This window comes from Hemicordylus capensis, chromosome 1 (assembly GCF_027244095.1).
Source record: "Hemicordylus capensis ecotype Gifberg chromosome 1, rHemCap1.1.pri, whole genome shotgun sequence".
Lineage (NCBI taxonomy): Eukaryota > Metazoa > Chordata > Lepidosauria > Squamata > Cordylidae > Hemicordylus > Hemicordylus capensis.
This window is the reverse complement of record NC_069657.1, coordinates 124,176,631-124,202,507: the sequence shown is the minus strand read 5'-3', so window position 1 is coordinate 124,202,507 and position 25,877 is coordinate 124,176,631. Positions and strand designations below refer to the sequence as shown.

Below are 25,877 nucleotides of genomic sequence, written 5' to 3'. Positions count from 1 at the left end.
TAGAAGCTGGGATTCAACCCACCCCCAGTTGCACCTTCTTTAGGTTAAACAACTCTGCTCTACACCTTTTTGTTACACACAGAACCCAATCCAGCAAGGGGAGCTATGTAGGAAGGTTTCCTCTTGATATACTCCACCTCTTCCATCCCGGGGTACTTCTTTGGTGGAGTGACTCTGTACTACTCCCCTGAGCTCTGAGAAGCAGATCAATGCTGTCTTTCTGATATGTGTTCTCCCCTTCATTCATTTTAGCAGTGTGAAAAAACTCTTATATAATAGTTGTATTTATAGCTGTTCGTTAAAAATATATAAAAGCTGCCTGGAGGAAGTTTGCAGTGCTTAGTTGCATAATGTCTTCTGCTGCTCATTATAGCTTTTACAGTACAGTAAAATGTTTACACTACATTTGCACTTTTAATAATGATGGTTGGCTGAAATTTTTTCCTTTTCTTTTTAAAATTAAGACATTTGTGGTCCATGCCCACCTATTTGAAACAGCTGCATTTTCTCCTTCGGAGGCCTTTGCTTCACTCTCCCTCTTCCACATCCTTGTCACACCCTTGTTCCTGCTCTCCAGTGTGATTAGATCCACAGTCAAAGCCCTTGTAAGGTAAGGTTTCTTGGGTAAAATTCAACAGATGTATGCAGTCTCTGTTTTAAAGTGCTGAAATGTATAGCACCTTGGTAAGAGCTGTTTGTATGTTGTTTTTGCCACATGGGATTAGTATCCATGTAGTATAATGATGAGGAGGCTCTGTGGTGCCCCTTTTAGAGGGAACCCAGGCTATAGTTATAAGGCAGGCAGTTTCCTATAAGAAATGAAAACCACAGGTTTAAAATCCAAATAAATATACTTTTAGTTGATTGCAATAAGAGGCATGGCAATGACTACAACACCCAATTAATCCCCATGTTATATAGAACATGCTAGTTGTTAAATGTGTCTAGGTGCTAATACTTAACCTCTGCTATACTAACATATTGGCTAATTCAATCTACATGGCTGTGTGCAATGGCTCCAATATACAGGTGAAACTTGAAAAATTAGAATATCGTGCAAAAGTTCATTAATTTCAGTAATGCAAATTAAAAGGTGAAACTGATATATGAGATAGACGCATTACATACAAAGCGAGATAAGTCAAGCCTTAATTTGTTATAATTGTGATGATCATGGCGTACAGCTCATGAGAACCCCAAATCCACAATCCCAGATTAATCCCAAATGGGATTAAAAGTAGCCAGATGGGGAATAGGTTTATCTTGATAACAATGGTGACAAAATATTGATTTGGGGTGGTTATTAAAGTAAAAGACAAATTAAAAGTAAAAAACAAAAAACAAAGAAAAGGGCAATTGGCTTGGCTCTTACTGCTAATGGTCAATCAGTGACATTTCCAGTAGGAAGACAATGGAGGGACTGGAAAGAAGCTATACAGGAGATGGAAATTGGCAAAGGTGCCAGGACTCCTTCTGAGGCACTAGAGTGGATCCAGGAATGCATGAACTGTGCCAATTTGATGTTGGCATGCAAGAATGCATGAAATGCTGCAGATGTGTTCTGGAAGGGTTTGGGAATGGAAACTGGTTTTGGGTTGGGAAACAACTATTCAATCAGCTTGGTTTAAAGGAACAAAGGGGTGTTTTCCATGCTTCTTTTTCCTCTCTGGGGCTTCCTAGGGTATCCCAAACTCCAGTGCTTTATTACCTGAACTGTTTCTTCACAGAAAGAGAACTGTTAACCATGCCAAGCACTCTTGCAGGCACGCAAACCAGCAAGCGGGGCGGGGAGGGGGGGTTATCCTGTCAGGCCCAAACCAAGGCCCCAGAATGCTAGTAAAACACACTTTAAGCCATAGTGAATTTCCCCATCCCAACAACAGCTCAATATGTAATATTTCCAACACATACAGTGAGTGGATATATATCTGGGTGTGGTAAGAAATTAGCTCTGGAGATGTGAACCCCTGGGCAAAAGTAACATCTCCCCTAGTTCTGAACGGGGGAGATTGAAAGATGTTTCTCTGTGGTTTGACTTAAAGTAATATACAGTAGCTGAATTTTATTTATTTATTGTTCTAAACAAGTTGATATGTCGGCGATTTAATGCGCATATATTAACTCCACACATCTTATCACATCTAAAGAATGTAATAGGTGGGGAACCAAGGTTTTCATCTGTGCTCATTTGTTTTACTTAAACTGAGGATGGTATGTCACACTGAAGTGTCTTATGTTTTTAGGTTTACCAACTTTTAGTTTTTCTTTGTGTGCACAGTAAAGCAGTCTGTTGAGAGTTTGTTTTAAATTGAATTTTAAATATATTTAAATGGTTGTTTTATCCTGGTTGTTTTATCTGATTGTGAACCTACTACTATAGGCAGTATATGGATGTGTGTATGTCTTTTTTTGTTTGTACTCAACTTTTGATCCGCATTTCTGTTCAAAAAAGCATTTTGTGGATCCAAATTACTCTCTGCATAAACTGATAAGTAGCAAGAACCAAGCCATAATACAAAATTAGACAAAATGAAATGCAAAATGCAGATATTTAAGAATAAAATCAATTAACTAACTATTACTAGGTTGGTTTGATATTCACTGTTCAAATTCCTAAAAGGGTCATGCATTTTTGAGATCAATTTAATTGCAGAAATACATGTCATTAAATGTTTTATGGGGCTTTATAACAAATCAAAATCAAATCCACAACCTGCCTGAGGGCTAACCATCAAAAGATCTCCTGTGGGATTTCTTCAGTAAGCACTGCTCTTGAAACTGGTGCTGTGTGCAGTTGTTTAGTTTTCTACCACTTTTCACTTTTCACAGTGTTCAGAAGTTAAGTGAATTTCTCTCAAGTGAAGAAATTGGAGAGGAACATGATAAATGTTCAGAGCCAAGATGCAAAGAAAGCCACAGCAAATATCAGGCTGTTGTAAGTATTAGTATTGATTGCATGCCAGATCTACCTTCTGTTGTTTAATCCATGTGAATCACTCCAATAACTTTATTAGTTTCCTTGTAATTAACAAGCAATACTGTACATAATACAATTATACATGATTTTAAAATATAGTAACAAAATGCAGTTTTGCTAACATCTATTTATGGAGAACTGTTCAATGGTTCTTTTTGCCACTGCAGAGCAATCAGGAGGGGAGAAGAAAGCTAATCCTGACCAGAAATGTTCAGTGTCAGCAGTGGGTGAAAGAGCATCTCAGTCAGTGCTATACAAGCACATAGGTGCTGAATGGCTAGCAGCCCTGGTGTGGTTGCTGCTACTAGAAAGTCAGCAACCACATGTTTCCACAGTGCTGACAAAGATGGCCTTTCCTCTATTGTTGCCTTCCTGGTAAGGACTGGATTTCTCCTCCTGCCTTTCCCCTCCTAGCCCTGCAACAGTAGTGTCAGGTTCTGCCTGGCCTGGGCTGAGTCTTTGCATGTTGCTTGCACTTTGTGGCAGCCTGCTGGAGCCCTGCTCCATGGGATCAACCACTGGCTGTCCTTACAATAGGAAGAGTATAAATAGCTCCCTGTCTGAAGCAAACCTTGCCTCCATTTCAATATCTCCTAGGTCCTATTATCTTGTGTCCATTGTCTCTTGCTTGGCTACTTGGTTTCTTTGAACTTTGGCTTCATTTTTGGCTTCTGTCTTATTGCTTGACCTGTGCCAACTGGTTTGGATTCCCAATTCGACCCTGGACTCCATATTTTACCTACGACTTGCTGCATGGTGCTGGTCAGCACTCCAGGTTCCTGAGCCCTGGCTTTGACTCTCTCTCCTACCCCTTGATTCCTGATTGCCTGTGGACCCTCCCAGTCCTGACCTTGAACCCTCAAGATACCCTCGGTTCAGCCTTGACAGTAAATTGAGGTCAAACAGTACTGGTCCTGAGAAGCAGCATGGACACCTTGCCCAGAGAAACCACAGCCCCTGATATCCTCAGGACATCACAGACTTAGATGGCTTCTTTGCAGGCTGAGTGGACACCCTTTAAGCAGGTACTCACTCACCCATCATTCAAAGAAACTGCTCTTCTCCTGCTCCTTCCTACAGTAGCCTCTTTGCCAGAACAATTTGATTGAATTTATGAGAAGGTATGAGACTTCTTAAACCAGTGCCGATTCCTTTTTCAAATATGCCTTCAGGCCTGTCCCTTGGAATGAAGCTGCGTATATCTGATGGTGAGCTTGTTCTCATTGGCTACCATTTCATCTTCCCCCTACCCCACACTTGCTTGCAGCAGATGATATGTTATTACAAAAAAATTTCCCAGGCCCTGACAAAGGTCTAATCTGAAACAGCTGCTCCATTTCCCAGTATGTGGCTGACGCCATTGCTTAGCTCCAAAATGAAGTGAAATGAGGCTGCACAATGATTCTGTCAAGGCTTGAACTTAGCCATCAAGAATGAATTCTCCTGGGTGGTTGCATCTGCTGCTCTGGGTGACTTCGTTGTATCGTACATCCAGATTGATCATTGTCTGATGGAAAAGGCCCAAGAGAAGTGAAGAGCAGGTGTCTAACCCTCCACCTGACCTGAGGCACCCCTCTTGAAGTTTCACCCAGCTGTGAGCCTGAGCCCATGCAGATTGATGGTTCTTGGGCTTGATTCATGGATGTGGAAAAATGCCAACTATGGGACTAAGGGCTCTGCCTATATTGCAGCTAGCAAGGACATTTTATGGTGACCTGCTTGCCTAAGCAGTAGTGACCCAAGACCTTGGTACACCTGAGACAGGACACCAAATCCCACCCCCTTCTCCTCAACCCCCCCCCTTTTTAAAAAAGGGGGTGAGAAGACAGCCTTGCAGGCACTCCAATAGTCTGCTGCCTGCCTCACCTCACTCATGAAAGATCCGCCCCTGCACCTAAGCACCAGCTACAGTGAGGGAAATAAGTATTTGATCCCCTGCTGATTTTGTCCGTTTGCCCTCTGACATAGAAATGACCAGGCTATAATTGGAATGGTAGGTTTATTGTAGCTGTGAGAGACAGAATAACAACAAACAAACCCTCAAAAGCCCAGTGCCCAAAAGTCAGTGATGGATTTGCATTGTAGTGAGGGAAATAAGTATTCGATCCCTTTACAAAAGATGTCTTAGTACTTGGTGGCAAAACCCTTGTTGGCAATCACAGAGGTCAGACGTTTCTTGTAGTTGGCCACCAGGTTTGCACACAACCCAGGAGGGATGTTGTCCCACTCCTCTTTGCAGATCCTCTCCAAGTCAGAAAGGTTTCGAGGCTGATGTTTGGCAACCCGAACCTTCAGCTCCCTCCACAGATTTTCTATGGGATTAAGGTCTGGAGACTGGCTGGGCCACTCCAGGACCTTCATGTACTTCTTCTTGAGCCACTCCTTTGTTGCCTTGGCTGTGTGTTTTGGGTCATTGTCATGCTGGAATACCCATCCACGACCCATTCTCAATGCCCTGGCTGAGGGAAGGAGGTGCTCACCCAAGATCTGACGGTACATGGTCCCGTCCATCGTCCCTTCGATGCGGTGAAGGTGTCCTGTCCCCTTAGCAGAAAAACACCCCCAAAGCATAATGTGTCCACCTCCATGTTTGACGGTGGGGATGGTGTTCTTGGGCTCATAGGCAGCATTCCTCCTCCTCCACACACAGCGAGTTGAGTTGATGCCAAAGAGCTCGATGTTGGTCTCATCTGACCACAACACTTTTGCCCAGTTCTCCTCTGGATCATTCAGATGTACATTGGCAAACTGCAGACGGGCCTGTACATGTGCTGCCTTGAGCAGGGGGACCTTGCAGGCACTGCAAGATTTCAGTCCTTCACGGCGTAGTGTGTTACCAATTGTTTTCTTGGTGACTATGGTTCCAGCTGCCCTGAGATCATTGACAAGTTCCCCCCGTGTAGTTCTGGGCTGCTTTGTCACCATTCTCATGATCATTGCAACTCCACGAGGTGAGATCTTGCATGGAGCCCCAGACCGAGGGAGATTGACAGTTATTTTGTGTTTCTTCCATTTGCCAGTTATCGTGCCAACTGTAGTCACCTTCTCACCAAGCTGCTTGGCGATAGTCTTGTAGCCCAGTCCAGCCTTGTGCAGGTCTACAACCTTGTCCCTGACATCCTTCGACAGCTCTTTGGTCTTGGGCATGGTGGTGAGTTTGGAAGCTGAGTGATTGCTTGCTTCTATGGACAGGTGTCTTTTATACAGGTACTGTAACAAGCTGGGATTAGGAGCACTCCCTTACAGAGGGTGTTCCTCATCTCAGCTCGTTACCTGCATATAGTGAAAAGACACCTGGGAGCCTGAAATCTTGCTGGTTGATAGGGGATCGAATACTTATTTCCCTCACTACAATGCAAATCCATCGCTGACTTTTGGGCACTGGGCTTTTGAGGGTTTGTTTGTTGTTATTGTGTCTCTCACAGCTACAATAAACCTACCATTCCAATTATAGCCTGGTCATTTCTGTGTCAGAGGGAAAACGGACAAAATCAGCAGGGGATCAAATACTTATTTCCCTCACTGTACATGGGAAACCAGGAAACACGCAGCCATGACTGCATGAGATGGAGAGCAGTCAAGGCCTGCACCTACACCTTATCTCCTCCACAACACACACAAACACACGTCCTGCTCCTGCTTCAGATTCTGTGTAGCACAGAAGCAGCAATGCCAATCTCCATGTTATCTTCTCCAACCAATTTCATTTGATCTCCATGTTATCTTCTCCAACCAACTTCATTTGATCTGGGATCTTTTCCCCAGAACCTGCAAGCCCTACTGAGGCATCAGACAGATCTGCAGAGGAAGGGCCTAACTTACCCAACTTCCATATGCATCAAGGATGTCTGTTTTGTCACTCAAAGACTGTACATCCCAGTAGACTCCCTTAGACTTCAGGTCCTCCATCTTAGCCATGAAGCCCCATGACAGGGTACTGTGGAGTTCATAACACCCATGAACTTTGGACCCGCAGCTTCTGGTGGCCATCTGCCCATGATCAGGAACTCCACTTCCTGTTTTGTATATTTCTAATTCTCCTGCATATAGATGTGGTTATCAATGGCTTACCACCCACAGATGAACAGGCAAAGAAGATGAGTCAATCAGATATTGGAACAGCACCTCTGAAGCTTTCTCAGCTATCATTAGGATGACTAGGTTGCAGTGCTACCATTGGCAGAATTCACTTATAATGTCACGCATGCATTCACAATTCAGTCATGTAACCAACTATGGCTACCATCCTTGGGCCCACTTGTCTGCAACTGCCTCATCTTCCATCCCTGTGGCCACTAACTGGCTAGCATACCTGTACTTGGTTTAGGCCAGAATGATGCTACCTGAAACAGGCTAGGGTTCAGGACTAGGAAGACTGGCATTGTCAGGAAGAACCCTAGTTTTCCATATGGCTTTTTATGGAGAACACCCAAAATGACTGACTGCCCACAAAATTTGACCACTAGTACCAGGGTCCATTCACTATCCTCCATCAGGTCAAGTCAGTTGCCTACAGGCTAATGTTCCCTGATGCCATGAAAATACAGTCTGTCTTCCACATCTCCCAGTTGAAGCCATGACACACAAAATCTTTTCCTGGTCATGCAGCTTCCCTGCCCCTACCAGTACTTGTCCAGGAGCACGAGGAGTATCAGGTGCACTATGTCCTAAAGTTTATTAAGGGGCTTTGCAGAGGAAATTACACTACTTAATGGACTGAGTGGGCTATAGTCTAGAAGATTCGGTTCTGGGAACCAGCCGAACCATGCCTATGCCCCAGCCAAGGTATTTAGCTTCCACTGGGCCTATCTCAATAACTGGGTCCATAATGGGTTTATTCCCTCTAGTGAGGGAATGAGTACTGTCAGTTTCTACGTGGGTTGGGGCTCTGTGTGTTGCTGTCCTTTCTGAGCCTCCAGGTTCTGGGGAAGCCCCAACCTGTGGGATCAACCATTTGCTCCACTTACAAACAGTAAGCAAGTTTCAAGGTCTCCTTGAATCTGGTGTGTTCTTTCTGGATTGACTACTTGGCTTCTCAGACCTTTAGCTTTGCTTACCATTTCACCATGGCTTCTGGCTTGTCTGCCTTGCTTGACCCTGGACTCTGTTCCTGACTTCCGCTTACCCCTGGTTCTTGGGTTGTCTGCCCAACTTGACCCTGGACTCCATTTCAAACCTACAGCTGACTGATCCTGGGTAGCCCATCAGGTTTCTAAACCCCTGGCTTTGACTGATTCTCAGTTTCTCTCCTGCCCCTTGATTCCTGGTTGTCTGCCAAACTATTCCAGTCCTGACCTTGGACCTGCACCCCATTAAAGAAGCTTCTCATGGCTCAGTGGTAGGTGATTCCCACCAGGGAACTCCCTCATGCATTGTTTGCTGCTTATGTTTCCTCCCAGTCCTATGACCACTCACCTTCTATTTCTGTCTTCCTGATCTGCACAGCCCCTCAAAGTTGTTAACCGTAAGAGGCCTGCCAGAGAGGACTGGGACAATGACAGTTTTCCTCTAAGAAGACCTGTTAACATCACAGAAGCAGATAATTATTGTGTCAAGGTGATAATAAGGTCACTCTTTCTAATACTGTTGTTACTAATAAGCTTTGAGTTCTAGAGCCATGGTTAGAGGTTCAAAAAGCAATAGATTAACTTTTTATTAGAGAATGTTACATGTTACAATAATAAAAGCATAGATAGTTTCAAGAAAAAACATATTATTTATTTTATGAAAAATCCTCATTTATATTGCTAAAAAAGTGGCTGCCAAGGATTAAATTCTCATTGAAAGATTGTGGTATTTACTGTGTCTTAACGATAGAAATGGTCAGTTTGCTAACATAGCTATGGAAGTGAGCCTCCTTGAGAAAGCATGAGTGGTTGCTAATCAAGTTTTTCAGGTGATGTTGGTACTTAATTTGTTTCAGGACTCACTGGGGCTTATCAGTGATAGAGCCTAATGCTGGTTAAAAAAAGAATAGATTAAAGTGGCTCTGAGCAGGGGCAGTGTGCCTTTCCCCCAACATTGAGTAAGTACAGAGAATCCTCACACATCAGAGATTAGGGTGAAAGGCTTCTAGGTCGGAATGCAATGGTCCCAGTGCTAACTGTTCTTTTCCTAGGCTGAGTGAGCTGGGAGATATAATTTAGAACTGACATCCTTTCCTCCTCCAACTGTGTGGCTCCTCACTTACTAACCTCCAGTCCATTTCTGTGTCCTGTCATAGATTATGCCTTATATCCATTGTATCATGAACAGCAAGGGTACATGTGGATGTTCTGTGGTTCTGGAATTCCTTCCCCCAATAGCTGCTGAGGGAAGTTGGCCCCAGAAAGATTGAACAAAGGAGAAATTTCACTGGATAGAAGTTCTGTCTATTTTAGTTCTGACTTAATTCATAATAAAACTGTATTGTTCTAATTTTACCCATTTTAAACTGCCTGATCTTATACATATTTACATTGAAGTAAGCCCTGCTTAGATTACATCACCATCTTCATCTATTTATTTATTTATTTATTCATTCATTTAATTCGCTTTCTATACTGCCCTTCAAAAAATGGCTCAGGGCAGTTTACACAGAGAGAGAAAGAATGAATGAATAAATGAATGAATAAATAAATAAATAATAAGATGGATCCCTGTCCCCAAAGGGCTCACAATCTAAAAAGAAACATAAGATAGACACCAGCAACAGTCACTGGAGGTACTGTGCTGGGGTGGATAGGGCTAGTTACTCTCCCCCTGCTAAATAAATAAAGAGAATCACCGTGTTAAAAGGTGCCTCTTTGCCAAGTTAGGAGGGGTTGTTGTTGTTGTATAATATAATCATCATCATCATCATCATTATTATTATTATTCAACTTTATTTGTTAGCTGCTCCATAAGAAATTGTTCTTTGGGCAGCTCACAACACAGCATTAAAACATTGAGTAAAAACACATGAAATCACCACACACCAAAATTACAAAATACAGTACCCAAAAAACTTTTATTCATTCATTCATTCATTCATTCATTCATTTAATCAATTTTTATACCGCCCTTCCAGAAGGGCTCCTATATGCACTGTTCCCAAGTGCATATAGGATTGTAGCTCAATCTTATGCATGCTTATTCAGAAGTAAGTAATTCAGTGCATTCAGTAGAGTTTTCTCTTTAGTAAGTGGCTGGCATCCTGCCTAATGAAGCACCAGTGTCACAGAAGAAGCAACAGTGCTTCTGAAATGTTAAACTAACTCAGCTCCAACCTCCACTCAGTGGAGGCACCAGCAAAAAAACTGAGGGGGAGCACAGAAGGGGTGAAGGGAATTTTTGGTTGGTGAGCTGTGTCCCATGTGTTGGATTTCTGAAACAGAAATGGAGGGATGGGGATAAGCTACTTGTCTGGGAGGGTGCTTGCTCCCCTGTACCCCCTCTCTGGAGTCACACTTGCCTCCATTACTGACTCAGTGGTAGGAGCAACTTTAATCAACCTCCCTCCCCCACCCCCCAAAGCACTCTGTGCTACCTGAAAATATGTTCCTGATGCTTGTGCAGCCTCCAGGAACATATTTTTGACTGACACGAAGAGCTTCCAAGGGAGGGAGAGGTTGCTGCAATTCCCACACACACTCCAGCACCAGTGCAGCATTAGTCTGGAACTCATCAGAAGCATTGGTGCTACACCAGTGCTTCTCTCATTGCACTGATACTTAAGTAGTCAGGATGTCAGCCACTGCATTTAGGATTGCAGGCTTAATCTATTGTGATCCACTGTGAGCCTGATAAAATGGAAAGATTAAGTGTTAACAAGCCCAGTTGGAAGAACTGGGGTTATATGCGATAAAAAATAAAGTAATGGCTTAAAAACAAACAAGACAATATAGATTTAATGAACAAACTATACTATGCAGATGTGCACTCCACCTGCCATGCACTATGGTTCCCTTGTTGCATCTTGTAGCTTGGCCCATGTGTAGTAGTTGCCAGTGTTCCCTTTCTGGTCATGGGAGGACCTGAAATACTCATATCTCTTAGCCCTTAGTATTGCAACTGCTACATCCAGTTGAGGTAACCTCAGCAGATGCTTCACAGCTTCTGGGCCTGGCTTTAGTGAATGCTAGGGATGTGCACGGATGGCTCAGGTAGCCACTGGCAGGGTGGGAAGCTGTTCTCCTTAAAAGCAGGTAAGCAGCTCCTTACCTGCTCATCTGCTGCCTCGCCACTTTTCCTCCAATGGCACCTGATCTCCAAAAGGCTGCATGCTGCTGCGGCATTATTCCCTGCAGCCTTCGCATGGCATTGGCCAGCCATGTGCATGCAGATGCCATGCAGAGGTTGCAGGGAACAGTGGCACAGCTGTGCATGGCTTTTTGGAGAGCAGGCGCAGCGATGAGCAGGTAAGGAGCTGCTTGCCTGCTTTTTAAGGGAACTGCTTCCTGCCCCAGCAAACCAGCTTGAAAACTGGCAACTGAGCCAGTTTGGCACTACCCAGAGGAGACACCAACCCGACTCGTGCACATCCCTAGTGTATGCCTGAGGTGTGTTGGTACAGGGCTGCTGTGTTTCTCTGCACATGCTGGCATTTGGGAAGAAGCCACATCAGCATGCCAGGTTTATGGATATTCCCCTTAAAAATGGCAAAAACAAAAACACCCACACAATTGTTAAAATGTAAGGGGGAAAGAGAATAACCTCTTCTACTATATCCTGTCTCTCACAGAATCTTTGGAAACAGTACTGAAACAGTACACAGATAAAATAATTCAAAAGTGAGGTTAAACTGAATACATTCAAAAAGAGGCTTGAGATTTTGCAACATGGATTACTTATCAAATTTTATTTCTTTTGTTGCCATAGGTCACTCATGGGTTTTTCACCTGGACACCTGAAGGAGTTCCAACATTATCCAGCGTTGATATCCGAATCCCTCAAGGTACCAAACTATGTTTCATAATGAACACTTAGGGAATATTCTTGATCTAGCAAAAACAGAAGGCTTCTAGCATGGACTGGCTACAGACATGAATCCCTATTTGTATCCACATCAGAGCTTTACATTGTGGGTGAGAGTGTACCTTCCATCCATATTGAGTTGAAATGAATATTCCTATCTGTTACTTAGGGAACTAGTATGAGACTATTGCCACATGGCTACTGCCAGAGAAAACTATTGCTGATTGGGGGCAATGTCTTCAGCTCTCCAAAACTTCAAATAACATTCTTTCTACTATTGCAGGTCAGTTAACAATGATTGTGGGACAGGTGGGCTGTGGTAAGTCATCCCTCTTGCTAGGGATACTTGGGGAGATGCAGAAGGTTTCTGGGAATGTAATCTGGAACAGGTAATTTTATTTATACTTTCATTTTCTGTGTAGTTGTAAAATAGGCACAGACATCCTCAGAGTCATATTCTTAATGCATGTTAATTAACTGACTGCTGTCAGTGAACACTGAACTATATTTATAGGGCATATTCTTATTATGAACACCTGCTTTCATTCCATAGCTTCTAGATACACAGATAGAACTATACCTAATAAGAAGCATACTTGTTCGGGAATCATGTTCCAAATTGTCTTGAGCTGTTTTAAGCTGCTGGCACATTGTACACAAGCAAAATTGTTGGGTGTAAATTATGTTTACTAATTTTTACTATGCTAATTGGCAGTGGTGGTTTTAAAGCATTCTGTTCATCACAAAAAGCACTACTGAATTCGCATTACAATAATGCAACTCATTTTTTATTTTCTAGTTTTTAAACTTTTTTTCGCAATTATTGTGACCAAATATGCTTGTGATATTCAATTTCACAATAGATCATTTTTATTTTGTAGATTTTAATAATTTCTTTTAAAAGCAAAGCATTTTTGTAGTCATGGAATAGGTGGCAGCTGCGATTGCTTAATAGTAACAGCTCACTGGAAAGAGGACAACTTACTGCTGTTACTATTAAGAATAATCTCCTATTCCAATATGTTGGTGTTGCTTGCTGTTATTAAGTTTGATTATGCTAGGATCTTGACTGAGGTCTCTGTATCTTCATCTCAGCTCAGCAAAAGTAATCTATGAACAAAATCAGGTTTATGCTCGCAGATCACAATGATCAGTAGTACAAAGGTTTGGGTAGGGGATGAGGAAAGAGAGAATCTATGATGTTCATGTGTGCATGCAACCATAACTCAACATGTATACACAGTATGAATGAACCATAAACATACTGCCTAACAGACTATCAGCTTTGTCAGCCTTATTGGATGATAGATTAGTTGAGGGTCAAACTACACATTGCGGTATTAAAATGTGTTAAATAACAATAAATAAATAATTAAAGCAGCTGGATGGGGTTCCAAATTTGACTGAAGCACCATCACTAGGGGAAGAGTGTAACACTTCCCAGTATGTTGTTATCCCAATCTAAACCATCTAACATCCGTCTGATGTTATCCTGCATGAGGAAAATGGCAGGCACCTGCTATGTGTATAGGAAATTATGTTTCATGGCTCTCACTCCCATTGATTTCAGTAGCCTGACCACTGCTGATTAGTTAGTTGTCCTGCAATAAAGCTTTTCAAATTAAAGGTACAAGTTGTCTCCTTTTAAAATCTCTATTTATGTGTATCTGAAACTGTATCACTTATCTCAGATTGGGAAAATGATCAATTCTAAGTAGATGCAATAAGAAGTTTCTATCTTACATTTTATTAGTCAGTAATGTGGTTCACACGACCATAACGGGGCAGGGAGGATGAGCAGGAGGGTAGGTAGGGATGAACCTGCCATCCCCCCCCCCCCGAGATGATTGCCAGTCTCCTCTTCAGTGCGCTGTGGATCACTGGAGGCCAGGAAAACAAGTATCCAGGAATTCCAAAATGCAGCAGAGTGCATTGGGGGATTCCTCCATTAGCTGGGCACTCTAGGCATTCACATGAGTCTGGGGTAAAGGGCGCACTTAAAACAGAGTTGTGTGACCCATTAAATGCAGGCACCCTTTAACTTAGGTAAAAGCCCAGATAAAAAATCTCAAGCTACCAGGGGAGACAGCTCCAGGATCAGCCCCAATTCTGGCGCTTCACATGAGCAGTCCTTCCCAGGGTAGGACTGCCCAAGCCTGGGTAGGGCTTCTCATGTGAATAGCCTCTGTGTATTTATCAGCATTTTGTTATCACACATAAATAGAATGTATAACCAATGTAGGTTTGTGAGCATTTACATGGCATTATAAAACAATATAATTCAAGTTGTGAAGTAAACATTCAAAAATGCCAGTCTCTGAAATACTTCAGTTTAAAAATCAATGGAGTAAAGCTAAGCTGATGGACATATTTATGAAGGGGACTGTGATCTCTGAGAAAGAGAATAAAAATAGCAGAAAGACAAGCTTTTCAAGATTGGTTGAAATAATGATTTAAAAAACCCAGAGAGAAAGCAATTTCTTATTGCAAAGATATGAAAAGAGACTGTTGCTAAATAAACCAGTGAGGTTTTCAACCTCATGAATTGGACAGGGAGAGGAAGAAGCCCTTTGCCAATTTCTTTGGACTGATTAGCTGAGGCTCGATTTTAATATGATATTGGCCATGTGAAGGTGGGGGAACCCCCTTAATGTGACGGTTTTCCATGGCTAGAGGGATGTTTAAGCCAAGTTCCTGATACTAGGCATACCCTTATCAATACACCAGGGATCTGTTTCCTTGGTGTATGCTGTGCTGGCATTCCAGATCGAACGTAGCTGTATGCTGTATGGGCCAGTTCTAACAATGCTCTGTTCACACATGATTAGGAATGTGTACAAATGTGACAAATGGAAGACAGCTGGTCTTGTTGTAGCAAGCATGACTTGTCCCCTTAAGCTAAGCAGGGTCTGCCCTGGTTGCATATGAAAGGGAGACTAGAAGTCTGAGCACTGTCAGATATTTGCCTTAGGGGATGGAGCTGCTCTGGGAAGAGCATCTAGGCTCCAAGTTCCTTCCCTGGCATCTCCAAGATATGGCTGAGAGAGATCCCTGTCTGCAACCTTGGAGAAGCCGCTGCCAGTCTGTGTAGACCAGGGATTCTCAACGTTGGGTCCCCAGATGTTATTGGACTTCAACTCCCATCATCCCCAGCCAAAGGCCACTGGGCCTGGGGATTATGGGAATTGAAGTCCGATAATACCCAACGTTGAGAATTCCTGGTGTAGACAATACTGAGCAAGATAGACCTATGGTCTGACTCAGTATATGGCAGCTTCCTATGTTCCTATGACCCACTCCCCCTTCTGGTGCACTAATAACCTTTTCCTAATAGTGTGTGGGGGGAGATTATCCAGACTGATCCCTCACACAATTTATATGAGCTGCATGTGAAGGGATTGTCCAGTTGTATCATATCCCCTGTGACTAAGAGAAGGGGAAAGATGCACCATGAAGGGGAGTAAGATATATTCATGCACATCCTTAATCATGTGTAAGTGGGACTGGCTCAGTGATATTGTCCAACCAGCCCAAAGTGTTAGCACTAGTGACTTGATTTTCATTGGACCCTAGCTATATAGAACTGAACTCCACACAGGTATTTTTTTTCCCTTTGTGCACCCAGCATCATGTTTAAAACATGCCTTATTTGAATACAGAATTTACATTCTCAATTTCCTGCATCATAGCGCTGTCCAGGCATTCTAATTCCATGAGCACTGTTCCCGAATACAGTATTCAAGGAAGCACACTGGGTATAATGTGTAGTTTGGCCCTCATATTGATACTTATTGTTTCTGAAAGAGTTAAATTGCCTGCGTCTAATGGGTCACATAACTCTGTATTAATTATAGCTGCTAAAACAATGTGAAGCATCTGAAGAAGAAAAAGATGCTACTGTAATAAATATTTTGCAATTTTTACAAAACATTGTTAATCCTCATGTGATTATATTGCTCATATTTTGATAAGTAAATAGTTTATGTAATAACTTTTCCCTGCTTTTTACTGCTGATGCAGCAGTATTCCTGACAGCGAGACAGGAGAAAATGTCAGGTATAGTAGACCATTTGATTTTTGGTCATTTCCCCCCCTAAGATCTATTGTATTAGGAAGAAACAAAGGAAAGTTCTGCTTTATGATTTCTATAAAAAGATAAGTCTCTGACTGAAGCTATTTCAGAAGACTTTCCCTCCTAATATTATGTAGGCCCAGAGAGGTTATGCTTGGGCTTTAAGAGTCTTCATGTACAATGTACCTCTTCTGTACAAATGGGCCTTCTAGTTCTTCAAAATGTATGATTTCTTCCTATAGCCTGCTGTTTCCACTGCGTAATTCTGCCTATAAGTTTTCTTCTCCAGTTTATCCCTGCCATGTGATATATCTGAATATTTTGTTCAGAATGCATTTGTTATGAGATTTCAAATCATTGCAAGTGAATATGTAGATATTTGCAAGATATTTACATGGTGATAAACACTGGTGTACATGGCCTTTTCTGCTTCATTTCCTAAACTAAGATACAAAGGCTGACAGCCTAACACTGCACAAAGGATGCAAGTCCACAGCAGATGCACCCCTGCTTATGTAGTGTGGATGTTTGTGCAGAGGGGGTAGTGATTTTCACTTATCTCCCCTTCACATGGAAGCACTCTGTGCATGCCACAATTATGTCATTGAGGGTTGTGCAGCCCTCAAGGATATAATTTCAAGTTGCACAGAGTGCTTCCAGTGGAAGGGAGGTCAGCAAATCACGCCTCTGCCCCCCATGTGTAAAGCACCCACGCTTCGGAAGCAGGTTCATCTGCTGTAGACATTCATTTTTTGGCTGCTGTGGATAGGCTGTAAGGATGCAGCCAAAGTTAAAGACGTTAGATGTTAAGCAGTCCTAAAGATGTCACCATTATTGAATACCTTGAATATGTTATGTACAAGTAAGGCCTGAAGAACTAGTTAGAAATATGAAATTCTAAACAATGAGGTCATTCACACAAGCAAAATTTGTGTCCTACCCAGGTCTGGTTGCTGTGTGTGGTCCCAATTTTCGGTTGTGTGGGTGCAAACAACTAGGTAGGAGAAGGGATAAGTGATTGTGTGGAAGCAGGATAGGAGGAAAAGCTACTCAGTTTTCCTTCCTGCCTTGGTTCCACACAATCACTTCTCTCTCCTCATACCTAGTTGTTTGCACCCACACAACCAAAAATTGGGACCACACAGCTCCCAAACCTGAGTAGGACAGAGTTTTCACTTGTGTGAATGCTTTATGATCTAGAAATGTTCTGATTAGATCTGTGTATATCAGTGGGTTCTCTTTTTCTTTTGGAGTTGTAACAAAACCTTTTCCTCCAGAAACTTTTAAAGATAGCTTGAAGTGCAATAGAAAAAGCAACTTGAGAGAAGAGGGAGAGCTGCATTTTCAAAATGAAAAAGCAAAAGCCCTACTGCAGATGTGAAGCTAATGAATGCAGATAACTGACTCTCAGCTTCACAGCAGTAGGTGGGCAGAAGACGGGCAGCATGTGCACAGGGAGCATTCAGCATCTCTGCAGTGAAAACTTTTGTGCAGGGTCTGGGCTAATTTTCTGAGGGTCTCACAGCCCTCAGGAACATATTCCTGCAAGCCAAAAGGCCTTTTGCATTCAGGGAAGCATGCAAAAATCACTCCGTGCCCACTCAGCTACTGAAGAAGCCTTTGCCACTAGGACACTGATGGCTCTCTGCCCTTGTTCCACCCTCTACTGCTATGCAGCTTCTGGGTCACTACAAGTCACTACCTTGGTCTATGTTAACTTAACAGAAAGGCAATATAAATGCTTGCAGATAATTCATTACCAGCAATAGTATTTTAAAAGTTACAAATGGATTCTGAAGCAAGGTTTAAAAAGTATAAAAGTGCAAATAGGGTAGAACTGTCTTTTTAAAGTAACCTGAGTATAATGTATAGTAGATTTGTCATTGACTTCAATGGTATCTTGGTTACATTATATATCTATGCATGCTTAGCCATAAATTTTCATTAATTTACTCAGTTGAAGTTTCGAATCCAAACTTTCATAATCTATTTGCTAAAGTGCAATTAAACTGAGATTTTACTGTAATTTCTTTTTCTGTAGCCCAGAAATGGAAACAGCCATTGACATGGAAACTAGGTACTGCATCTTGAGAAAGAACCGGGAGGGTTTCAGAGGCTACTGTAAATGAAGTGATCTGGATTGTCATCTGTTGCACTCATAAGAATGGGTTCTGTGCCTGTGCGGGACCATCCAGGCAGAATTGACTAGCTCCTTAAGCTCTTAGCCCCACCCCTGCATATGGTGCACTTACTTAGTTTGGGCGGGCTAGTGTTTCTCCTACACTACACTAGAAAGTGTTTTCTCCTAGAAAAACACTTTCTAGTGTTTGGCCACCATTGTGTCAGCACCTCAGACAGTGAGCTCCTCGGATTGGAACAGTTTCTGTAGAAACAAAATAGAAATTATCTCAATTATTACTTTATCCTCTGACACTTATAGTTTACATTTCTCTTGACATTTACATTTTATCACAAATGGACTGTTGGGTGGCTTTACTCAGCTTAGACTCGGAACAGACTCTCGACTAAGCTACTTGAGTATTCTTGTTATTTTGGCACCGTGGGGAAATGCTTGACTAACAAGCAGAAGGTTTCTGGTTCGAATTACCGCTGGTATGTTTCCCAGACTATGGGAAACAACCATATTGGGCAGCGGCGATATAGGAAGATGCTGCAAGGCATCATCTCATACTGCGCAAGAGGAGGCAATGATAAACCCTTCCTGTATTCTACCAAAAAGAAAACCACAGGGCTCTGTGGGCGCCAGGAGTTGAAATCGACTTGATGGATAAGACTTGACTTTATGGATAAGAAAAAGACCTTTAAACGTTGTCTCTGCTGCAATGCCAAACTCCACTCAGCGGACAACCACAAACCTTGTCTACTTGGTTTGGGGAAGGGACATAACACCTCTACTTGCAAAATAGTCTTACATTATCTGCCCCCCACCCCAAACCAGGAAAAATTGGGCCCTTTGTCTGCGGGCCACCCTTTATGATGACGCTCTGCACCCCAGCACACCAATACCCAGGTCTCTGGCTGGCGCCCCCGTACCATCAACATCTGGCCCTTCATCTGCAGGCCACTCTTTATGATGATGCTCTGCACCCCAGCACACCAATACCCAGGTCTCTGGCTGGCGCCCCCGTACCATCGACATCTGGTACGGTATTGAGGTCGACACCGAGCTCAGTGTCGAAGTCGCTTTCAGGATCTGCCATCGTGTAGTCTAAAACCTTGACACAAACTACCATGATGTTTGCCTCTGAGACGTTTAAGGCACTGAAGCCACCCTCTGACTGGTCCCATCATAAGCGGCACAAGTCTTAGCATAGTGGTTCTGATGCTGAAGGGTCCCCCCTTCCAAGAAGCATTGGGAGAAGAGTGCCAAGACTGGACACGAAGAGTCTACAACTGTAGAACTTGAATCTTCCATGCTCTTGACTCGACACTCTACTTCGGCCTTGACAAGGACGCTGAAGTCAGTACCGACCACGATCTTGACTGCTCGGCATCATGAGCGCTCCCTATCACCCACTACAACACTGAGATAAACTCTGTCTCCAGCCATTCTCTGTATGCAGTATGCTCTCCACCCTTCATCTTCCCCCATATCTTTCAACATTGACACCAAGGATGATGATCTGGAAATCAGCTTTGGACCTGGCGATGCCCAACGCCTTTTAAATATGCTGGATTCCACTGAGAGCACCCCATCGGCATCAACCTTTTACAGCTTCCTTAGCCACAATCTTGACACCGAGGAGGATGGAGCGGTGCTCTTGATACCGAGGACTCCAGGAACTTGACCTTCTTGGGCCCATCTCTCCACTCATTCCACACCTTTGGCTTTCCAGCCTTTCCAGTCGATGCAGACTGCCACCCGCATCCATGGAAAGCCCCAACGGACTATGTTGCCACACAGGGCTTGGTGCATGGTGGTGGTTGGGATGGTGGGTGCTTCACAGATACACCTCCACTCCCTGGACTTCCGTGGAATTACCAGGAGTATAAACTCTGGAAGGCCCGTTGTCAGCTTCAGTTGTGCCCATAGCCACTCAAGTGACTCCTCCACTGGAATTACCTAAATCTACCACTACTATTCTCTCGATGTCAACCCAGGTCACACCGCTACTGGCACCTACCACAGCTGGGATTTCGATGTCGACCCAAGTTACACCACCGAGAAAGGGTGATGCTTCAGTACTGAAATACCCAGTTCAGCTTGCTTGCACTTCCACACAAATTGTGGAAGTACCCTGTTCCTCTGAACACCTGACAACCGCGCCACCCCCCAAGGTAGTGCCAAGTGATAACGTGTCTCCTAACAAGGAGATGCAATCCTATCACCAACAAATTTCAGAAATGGTTCCACACTTGGATTGGAGTTGACAAAAGAGGCTTAAAAGGTAGATAAATAGAACCTGTTTATAAGTTCCTTAACTCAATGGCTACCACCCATCCAGTGCACCTCCCTATGTTGCCTGTGATTTCCAAGGCTGCAAAAGCTGCAAAATTAAGATTTACAGCTAAGACTTTTTTGACTCCTTTTCAGACCCATAACTCTAAATATCGCCAATACGGAAGAAGACAATATTCCTACAAGCAGAGGACAGGAGAGATTTCCGAAAGCAGTATTAGTGCTTCAAAAGAAAGCCTTTTAACCAGAAGTCCAGAGCCTCGTAAGGCACCCGCCTGAAGACTTCTGACCCAGACAAGCAACACCTTTGATCCCGTAGTCAGTCCACCAAATTCCATTCTCCTGGATTCTGCAACATCAGCTTCCCTACAACCTCCTATCTTAGCTGCCTCTAACATCAGGCTGGCAAGTCATGCCTTCGCATGGTGCAACATAACATTGTACCACCGGGTCCTTCACATAATCCAAACCGATAGAATCCATGACACTAGTATCGTTCAGTGGGATCAAGCACACACCTGCTGCATCCCAACTGCTGAAGGAAGTTGTTCAGACTCTCTTGGACAAAGGGGAGATATTGCCTGTTAGGTGGGAAGATCAGTGGCAGGGGTTTTACTCCCGCTACTTCTAGGTCCCAAAATGGGATGGGGGTCTATGGCCAATCTGCACCTATGGTGGCTGAACCATCACATGGATGTGCGCAAGTTTCTCATGGTGACATTGCAGAGCATCCTTCCTTTCTTTCACAAGGAAGAGTGGTTCGCAAGGCTGGATCTCTGAGACATGTACTTCCATATCGGGATTCAGCTCAACCACAGACAATGCCTCTGTTTCACAGTGGAGCACCAGTTTGGTCTGGTGACGGCTCCCCATGTTTTTACAAAATGCATGGCCATGATCATAGCACACCTCTAGTCACAGGGGTTGACAATTTCCCTCTTTCTAGACGACTGGCTCCTGGCAGGTAGGATAAAAGATCAGTTAGCTTCACAGGTCTCAACAGTCCTGAGCTTGCTCGAGGCCCTGGGCATCCAGGTGAATTGGTTGAAGTCCAAGCTCCAGCCAGTGAAATGCGTAGACTACATAGGGGCCATTCTCAATGAGGATGCACAGTGGGCCCTTCTGCCTGAGGAGTGCTTCTTGTGCATCAAGACCCTGATATCCACCTCCATGATGCAACCAAGACAGAAGGCTCACGAGATACAGAAACTGCTAGGCCTTATGACTTTGTGCAATTCCACTGTGCACTACTCCAAACTTCAACTCAGATGTCTTCAGCTCTGGTTTCTGTCAGTTTTCCAACCAAACATGGACAGTGCTCCAATGCTGCTGATAATCCCATACCCAATCCTGGTTTCACTCCAGTGGTGGACAAAAAGAGTCAACCTACTGTCCGGAGTCCCCTTCCAAGTGCCTCAACCATCTGCCTGGGTCATGATGGATGCTCCCCTGCAAGGCTGGGGAGCCTACTGCGGGGATCTTCAAGCACAGGGTTTTTGGTCTCCGAACACCAACTTTTTATGACTGCTGGCAATATTCCAGGCATCTCTTTATAACTTTCTCTGCCAGGCAAGGTGGTCCAAATCAACCTTGACAATACCATGGTGATCACTTATCTGAACCACCAGAGAGGGACAGTCTCTCGCTCCTTTTGCATGCTAAACCTACAAATTTGGAACTGGTCCATAGCACAATGGATAACCATGACCGCAATCCACATCAAAGCGGTAGATAACACTTTAGCAGATCATCTCAGCAGGTCACAACTCTTTCTACAACAACATGAATGGGAGATCAATCTCCTATATCTCCAGCTATTGTTCAGGACCTAGAAGACCCCAGAAATCAACTTGTTCACAACTTCACTGAACAGGAAATGTCCCCAATATTGCTCGAGGGCCCCCATCAGCCACAATTCCAAGGGGGATGCCTTCCAATTTAGCTGGGGTCAAAGTTTGCTATACAGCTTTCCTCCTTACCACTGTTGAATAGACTTCTGGTGAAAATCCTTTAGGAGACTGCAGATTCTATATTGATTGCTCCGTAGTGGCCCCGACAGCCATGGTTTCAACAGGCACTCATATTGTTGAAAGGTTGTCACAGACATTTGCCTCAATGCGAGGATCTTTTAACACAGGAGGGCGGAAGTCTCCGCCATCCTGACCTGAAAACTCTCAACTTTTCTGCCTGGAGGATAGGGCTTTTGAATGACATCCTCCTCAACAACAGGAAGAAATCTACTCATGTCAACTACAACAGCAAGTGGAAGCAATTTAGGTTGTGTGCACAGAAGCATGGTATTCTGCCTCATTCTGCTGCTACTAGGCAAGTTTTGCTACACCTCATGAACCTGAAGCAGCAGAAGCTGGCCAACGTTTCCATCAAAGTTCATCTGGCCGCTATTTCTGCTCATCAGCCCAGATGGGACAGAAAGACAGTTTTCTTGCATCCAGACTCCAAAAGATTTCTAAAAGGTCTGAACAACCTCTACCCACCTATCCAACAGCCTACTGATTAATTCAGTTTATTACAATCAAAGATCAGCACACAGTTCAAATCCAGATACAAGAGTCCCAAAAAGTGAAAATCAATAACAAGGCATGCATATATATAAACATACGCATAAAATATACAGTTAAGAACTATTACATAAAATATAAAAGGAATAAGATAACATAATAAAAACAAAATGAATTACTTAACAATGGAACTTGTCCCTTGTTCTGTCTGCTCTAACATCCTTTTGAGGCCTTTTGAGGCAATGGCCATTCCTAAACTTGTGACACTAAAAACGGCCTTTTTGTTAGCGTAATGTCAGCTTGGTGGTCAGCAAACTAAATGCCCTTTGCACTGATGTTCCCTATACTACTTTTCATGAGGACAGGGTAGTACTTCACCTGGACCCTGGGTTTAGGCCCAAATGTCATAAATCTGTTGTGGCACAGCTGACTCGACAGGATTTATGATCCCTGCAGCTCTACTTTTGTGAGTCAAGATCGAAATTCTGTAGATAAGAGTAGCAGCTTAGCTGCATGGACGAAAGCAAAGAATGACTGTCAAAGATAAAGTAGTGTAAGCAAAATAAAGTCCCTTGAAACCGAACTAGGTTCCCTCCTCTAACATATCTGAGCAATAACTGAAACAAAGGAGCAAGGAAGGAACAGAACAAGGACAGGCTGAAACAAGAAAGGGTGAACAATTCTATGTACGAGGAACACTGTCTGCGGAAGGCAACGTTGCTGACAGTACCATCTCAGGAACAGCGTCCGCTTGATATAGGGCTCGAGAAACCGGTAGCCAATCAGGCTGTCCTGACTCAGCATTTCTATTTCCTCTCCTGTGAGATCTTGCACCTGCATGTCTCCCACTGAGCCTTTCTCTTGAGACGTCTTCTTAACACAGGTGAAATTCCAGCTTCTTCCTGATCAGTCTCCTCAGCCCTCATCTCTGTCAGCTGTTCAGATTTCCCTGTCTGCTGCCGCCTCACCTCAGCTCTAGAGTCTGTTCTCACAGCCAGGTCCTTCTGCTGTGCTTCTGAGCCTGCTCTCCCAATCAAGTCCTCCCGCTCCTCCTCTGACTCTTCTGACTCAGAGATCTGGGCCATGACACTAAAGTGGTTACAGACTTTCACATAAACAGCAACATTGTCTTACCTACCTTCTTCCGGAATCCCACGATGACTCTGGAACGTTCCTTGTATTCTTTGGATGTGAGGCATGTGCTTCTGCTCTGCTTGCAGCTGACCAAGCCCTATAGGAACACAAGGCACCTTTTTGTGGGTTACAAGGCTTGAAAAGTTGCCAGATTTCTAGACAAAGGCTATCCCACTGGATTGTGGAACTCATTTTCCTGGCCTACAGACATCAAAAGGTGGACCCCCCCAAAGACGAGACGGGCTCACTCTACCAGTGCTTATGCTACTTCTGCCACCCATATGGCTGGCATTAAGCTCAAGGACATCTGTACTGCAGCAACTTGGTCCTCTGAGCATACCTTTGTTAAGCACTACGCCTTGGACCTTCGCTATGCAGTTCAGGCCAACTTCGGGAGAGGTGTGCTTAAAAGAGTCCTACAGTAGCATACTACACCCGCCTCCAGATTGACAGCTTGTTAGTCACCCATTCTTATGAGTGCAATGGATCATGATTCAGATAAACAGGTTGCTCGCTTGTAACTATTGATCTGGAAGTGATCCATTGCATTCATAAGACCCTCCTGCCAGCCCCACTGCAGCATGGGAAGTGATGAAATGTATGTTTACAAGAATAAAAAGTGCTACTTACCTTTTCAATCTGTGAACTGAATCCATACAATGATTGAATCCAAATGTCCATCCTTCAGGAACTGAGGCAAAACGCTAGCCTGCCCAAATTAAGGAAGTACACCATGTGCAGGGGATGGGGCTAAGCACTTCGAGGAGCTAGTCAATTCTGCCCAAATGGTCCCGCACAGACGCAGAACCCATTCTTATGACTGCAACGGATCACTTCCAGATCAATAGTTACAGGTGAGCACCCTATTTTTCTCATTGTGCGTCACTGAAGATCAAGGATCTGGTTGTTTTCTATAAATTCTATATAAAAAGAAAATTAATCGTATTAGTTGTTTAGACCTATTAATGCAACCCAATACTGGTATGCTATTTATGTAAATCTCAGACAGTCACTGTGCTCACTGAGGAAGGAGCTGACACATATAGATTGTACTATTGCAGCTACCTAATCTGCAGGAATGAGGCCAATCAGTATCTGTAGAGTTTTGTGGACTCATCCCATTTGAAATGTGCATTAAAATTTTACCTCTTATTTTTATTGGTTACAAAAGGAAATAAGAGGTCCTGTCATGCATTTGATTTCTCTACCCTACCTTCACCTAAGCAGTGTAAAATTGAAGTTTTCTTTCCTCAGACAGTTGCCTAGGAAGCGACATCTGTTTAGTCAGTTCCTGTTGCTAATAGATTGACTCTTTTCACCACTTACTTCTGCTGAGGAGTCACCATCTGTGTCTGAAGATGCCAAACTACCACCTTCTCATAAAAAGCCAAAAATATCTTTAGATTCTTCATTTTCTGAATGTTTGACTGAACAATGACAGTTAATCAGCCAACAAATGCAACATATAAATTCCCAAACTGATTTTATTATAAAGACTCTGAATTTTGTTGTTGTAGTACAGTTTTTAACCAAAGAAAGCTCTCAAAGCAGTTTATATAGAAAAATAACAATAAGAAGAAGATGGTCAACTGTTTCCAAAGGGCTCACAATCTAAATTTAAAGTCTTTAATGTCTAATAGAGATTTAGCCATGGAAATAAATCAAATCACAATTATTTAATTCAGTCTTACAGAAAACCAAACTTGTCAAATGATACCCTGATATTAAATCTACCTCACTTTGATATCACTTTGGATAGTGATACTTTATAGGTTAAATCAGTCAGCAAGGCAGACTATTGCCTCGTTTTAGAAGTTTATC

The 25,877-nt window shown here is 43.3% G+C and overlaps 1 protein-coding gene and 1 long non-coding RNA gene across 10 annotated transcripts in view; one reads left to right on the top strand and one right to left on the bottom strand.

The window, feature by feature from the left end:
- The window catches only part of ABCC8 (ATP binding cassette subfamily C member 8), a 155,497-nt gene that overhangs the window by 72,844 nt on the left and 56,776 nt on the right, over positions 1-25,877 (top strand). For 6 of the 9 annotated variants that reach the window (XR_008313008.1, XM_053283142.1, XM_053283144.1 and 3 more), the window contains 7 exons: positions 465-610; positions 2,830-2,935; positions 8,423-8,533; positions 11,816-11,891; positions 12,195-12,300; positions 15,932-15,967; positions 18,025-18,060. Coding sequence is in view for 8 of the 9 variants with exons in the window: in XM_053283142.1 (XP_053139117.1) it covers positions 465-610; positions 2,830-2,935; positions 8,423-8,533; positions 11,816-11,891; positions 12,195-12,300; positions 15,932-15,967; positions 18,025-18,060 (617 nt within the window). In the remaining variant the exon portion in view is untranslated. The remainder of the gene's footprint in view (positions 1-464; positions 611-2,829; positions 2,936-8,422; positions 8,534-11,815; positions 11,892-12,194; positions 12,301-15,931; positions 15,968-18,024; positions 18,061-25,877) is intronic. The other 3 variants (XM_053283137.1, XM_053283141.1, XM_053283139.1) reach the window with 3 other exon arrangements.
- Positions 393-24,034, bottom strand: LOC128339368 (uncharacterized). Its single transcript, XR_008313009.1, has 4 exons — positions 23,891-24,034; positions 18,236-18,366; positions 8,393-8,495; positions 393-809 (listed from the first exon to the last, which is right to left on the bottom strand). It is a non-coding gene; the product is annotated as an uncharacterized LOC128339368 (long non-coding RNA).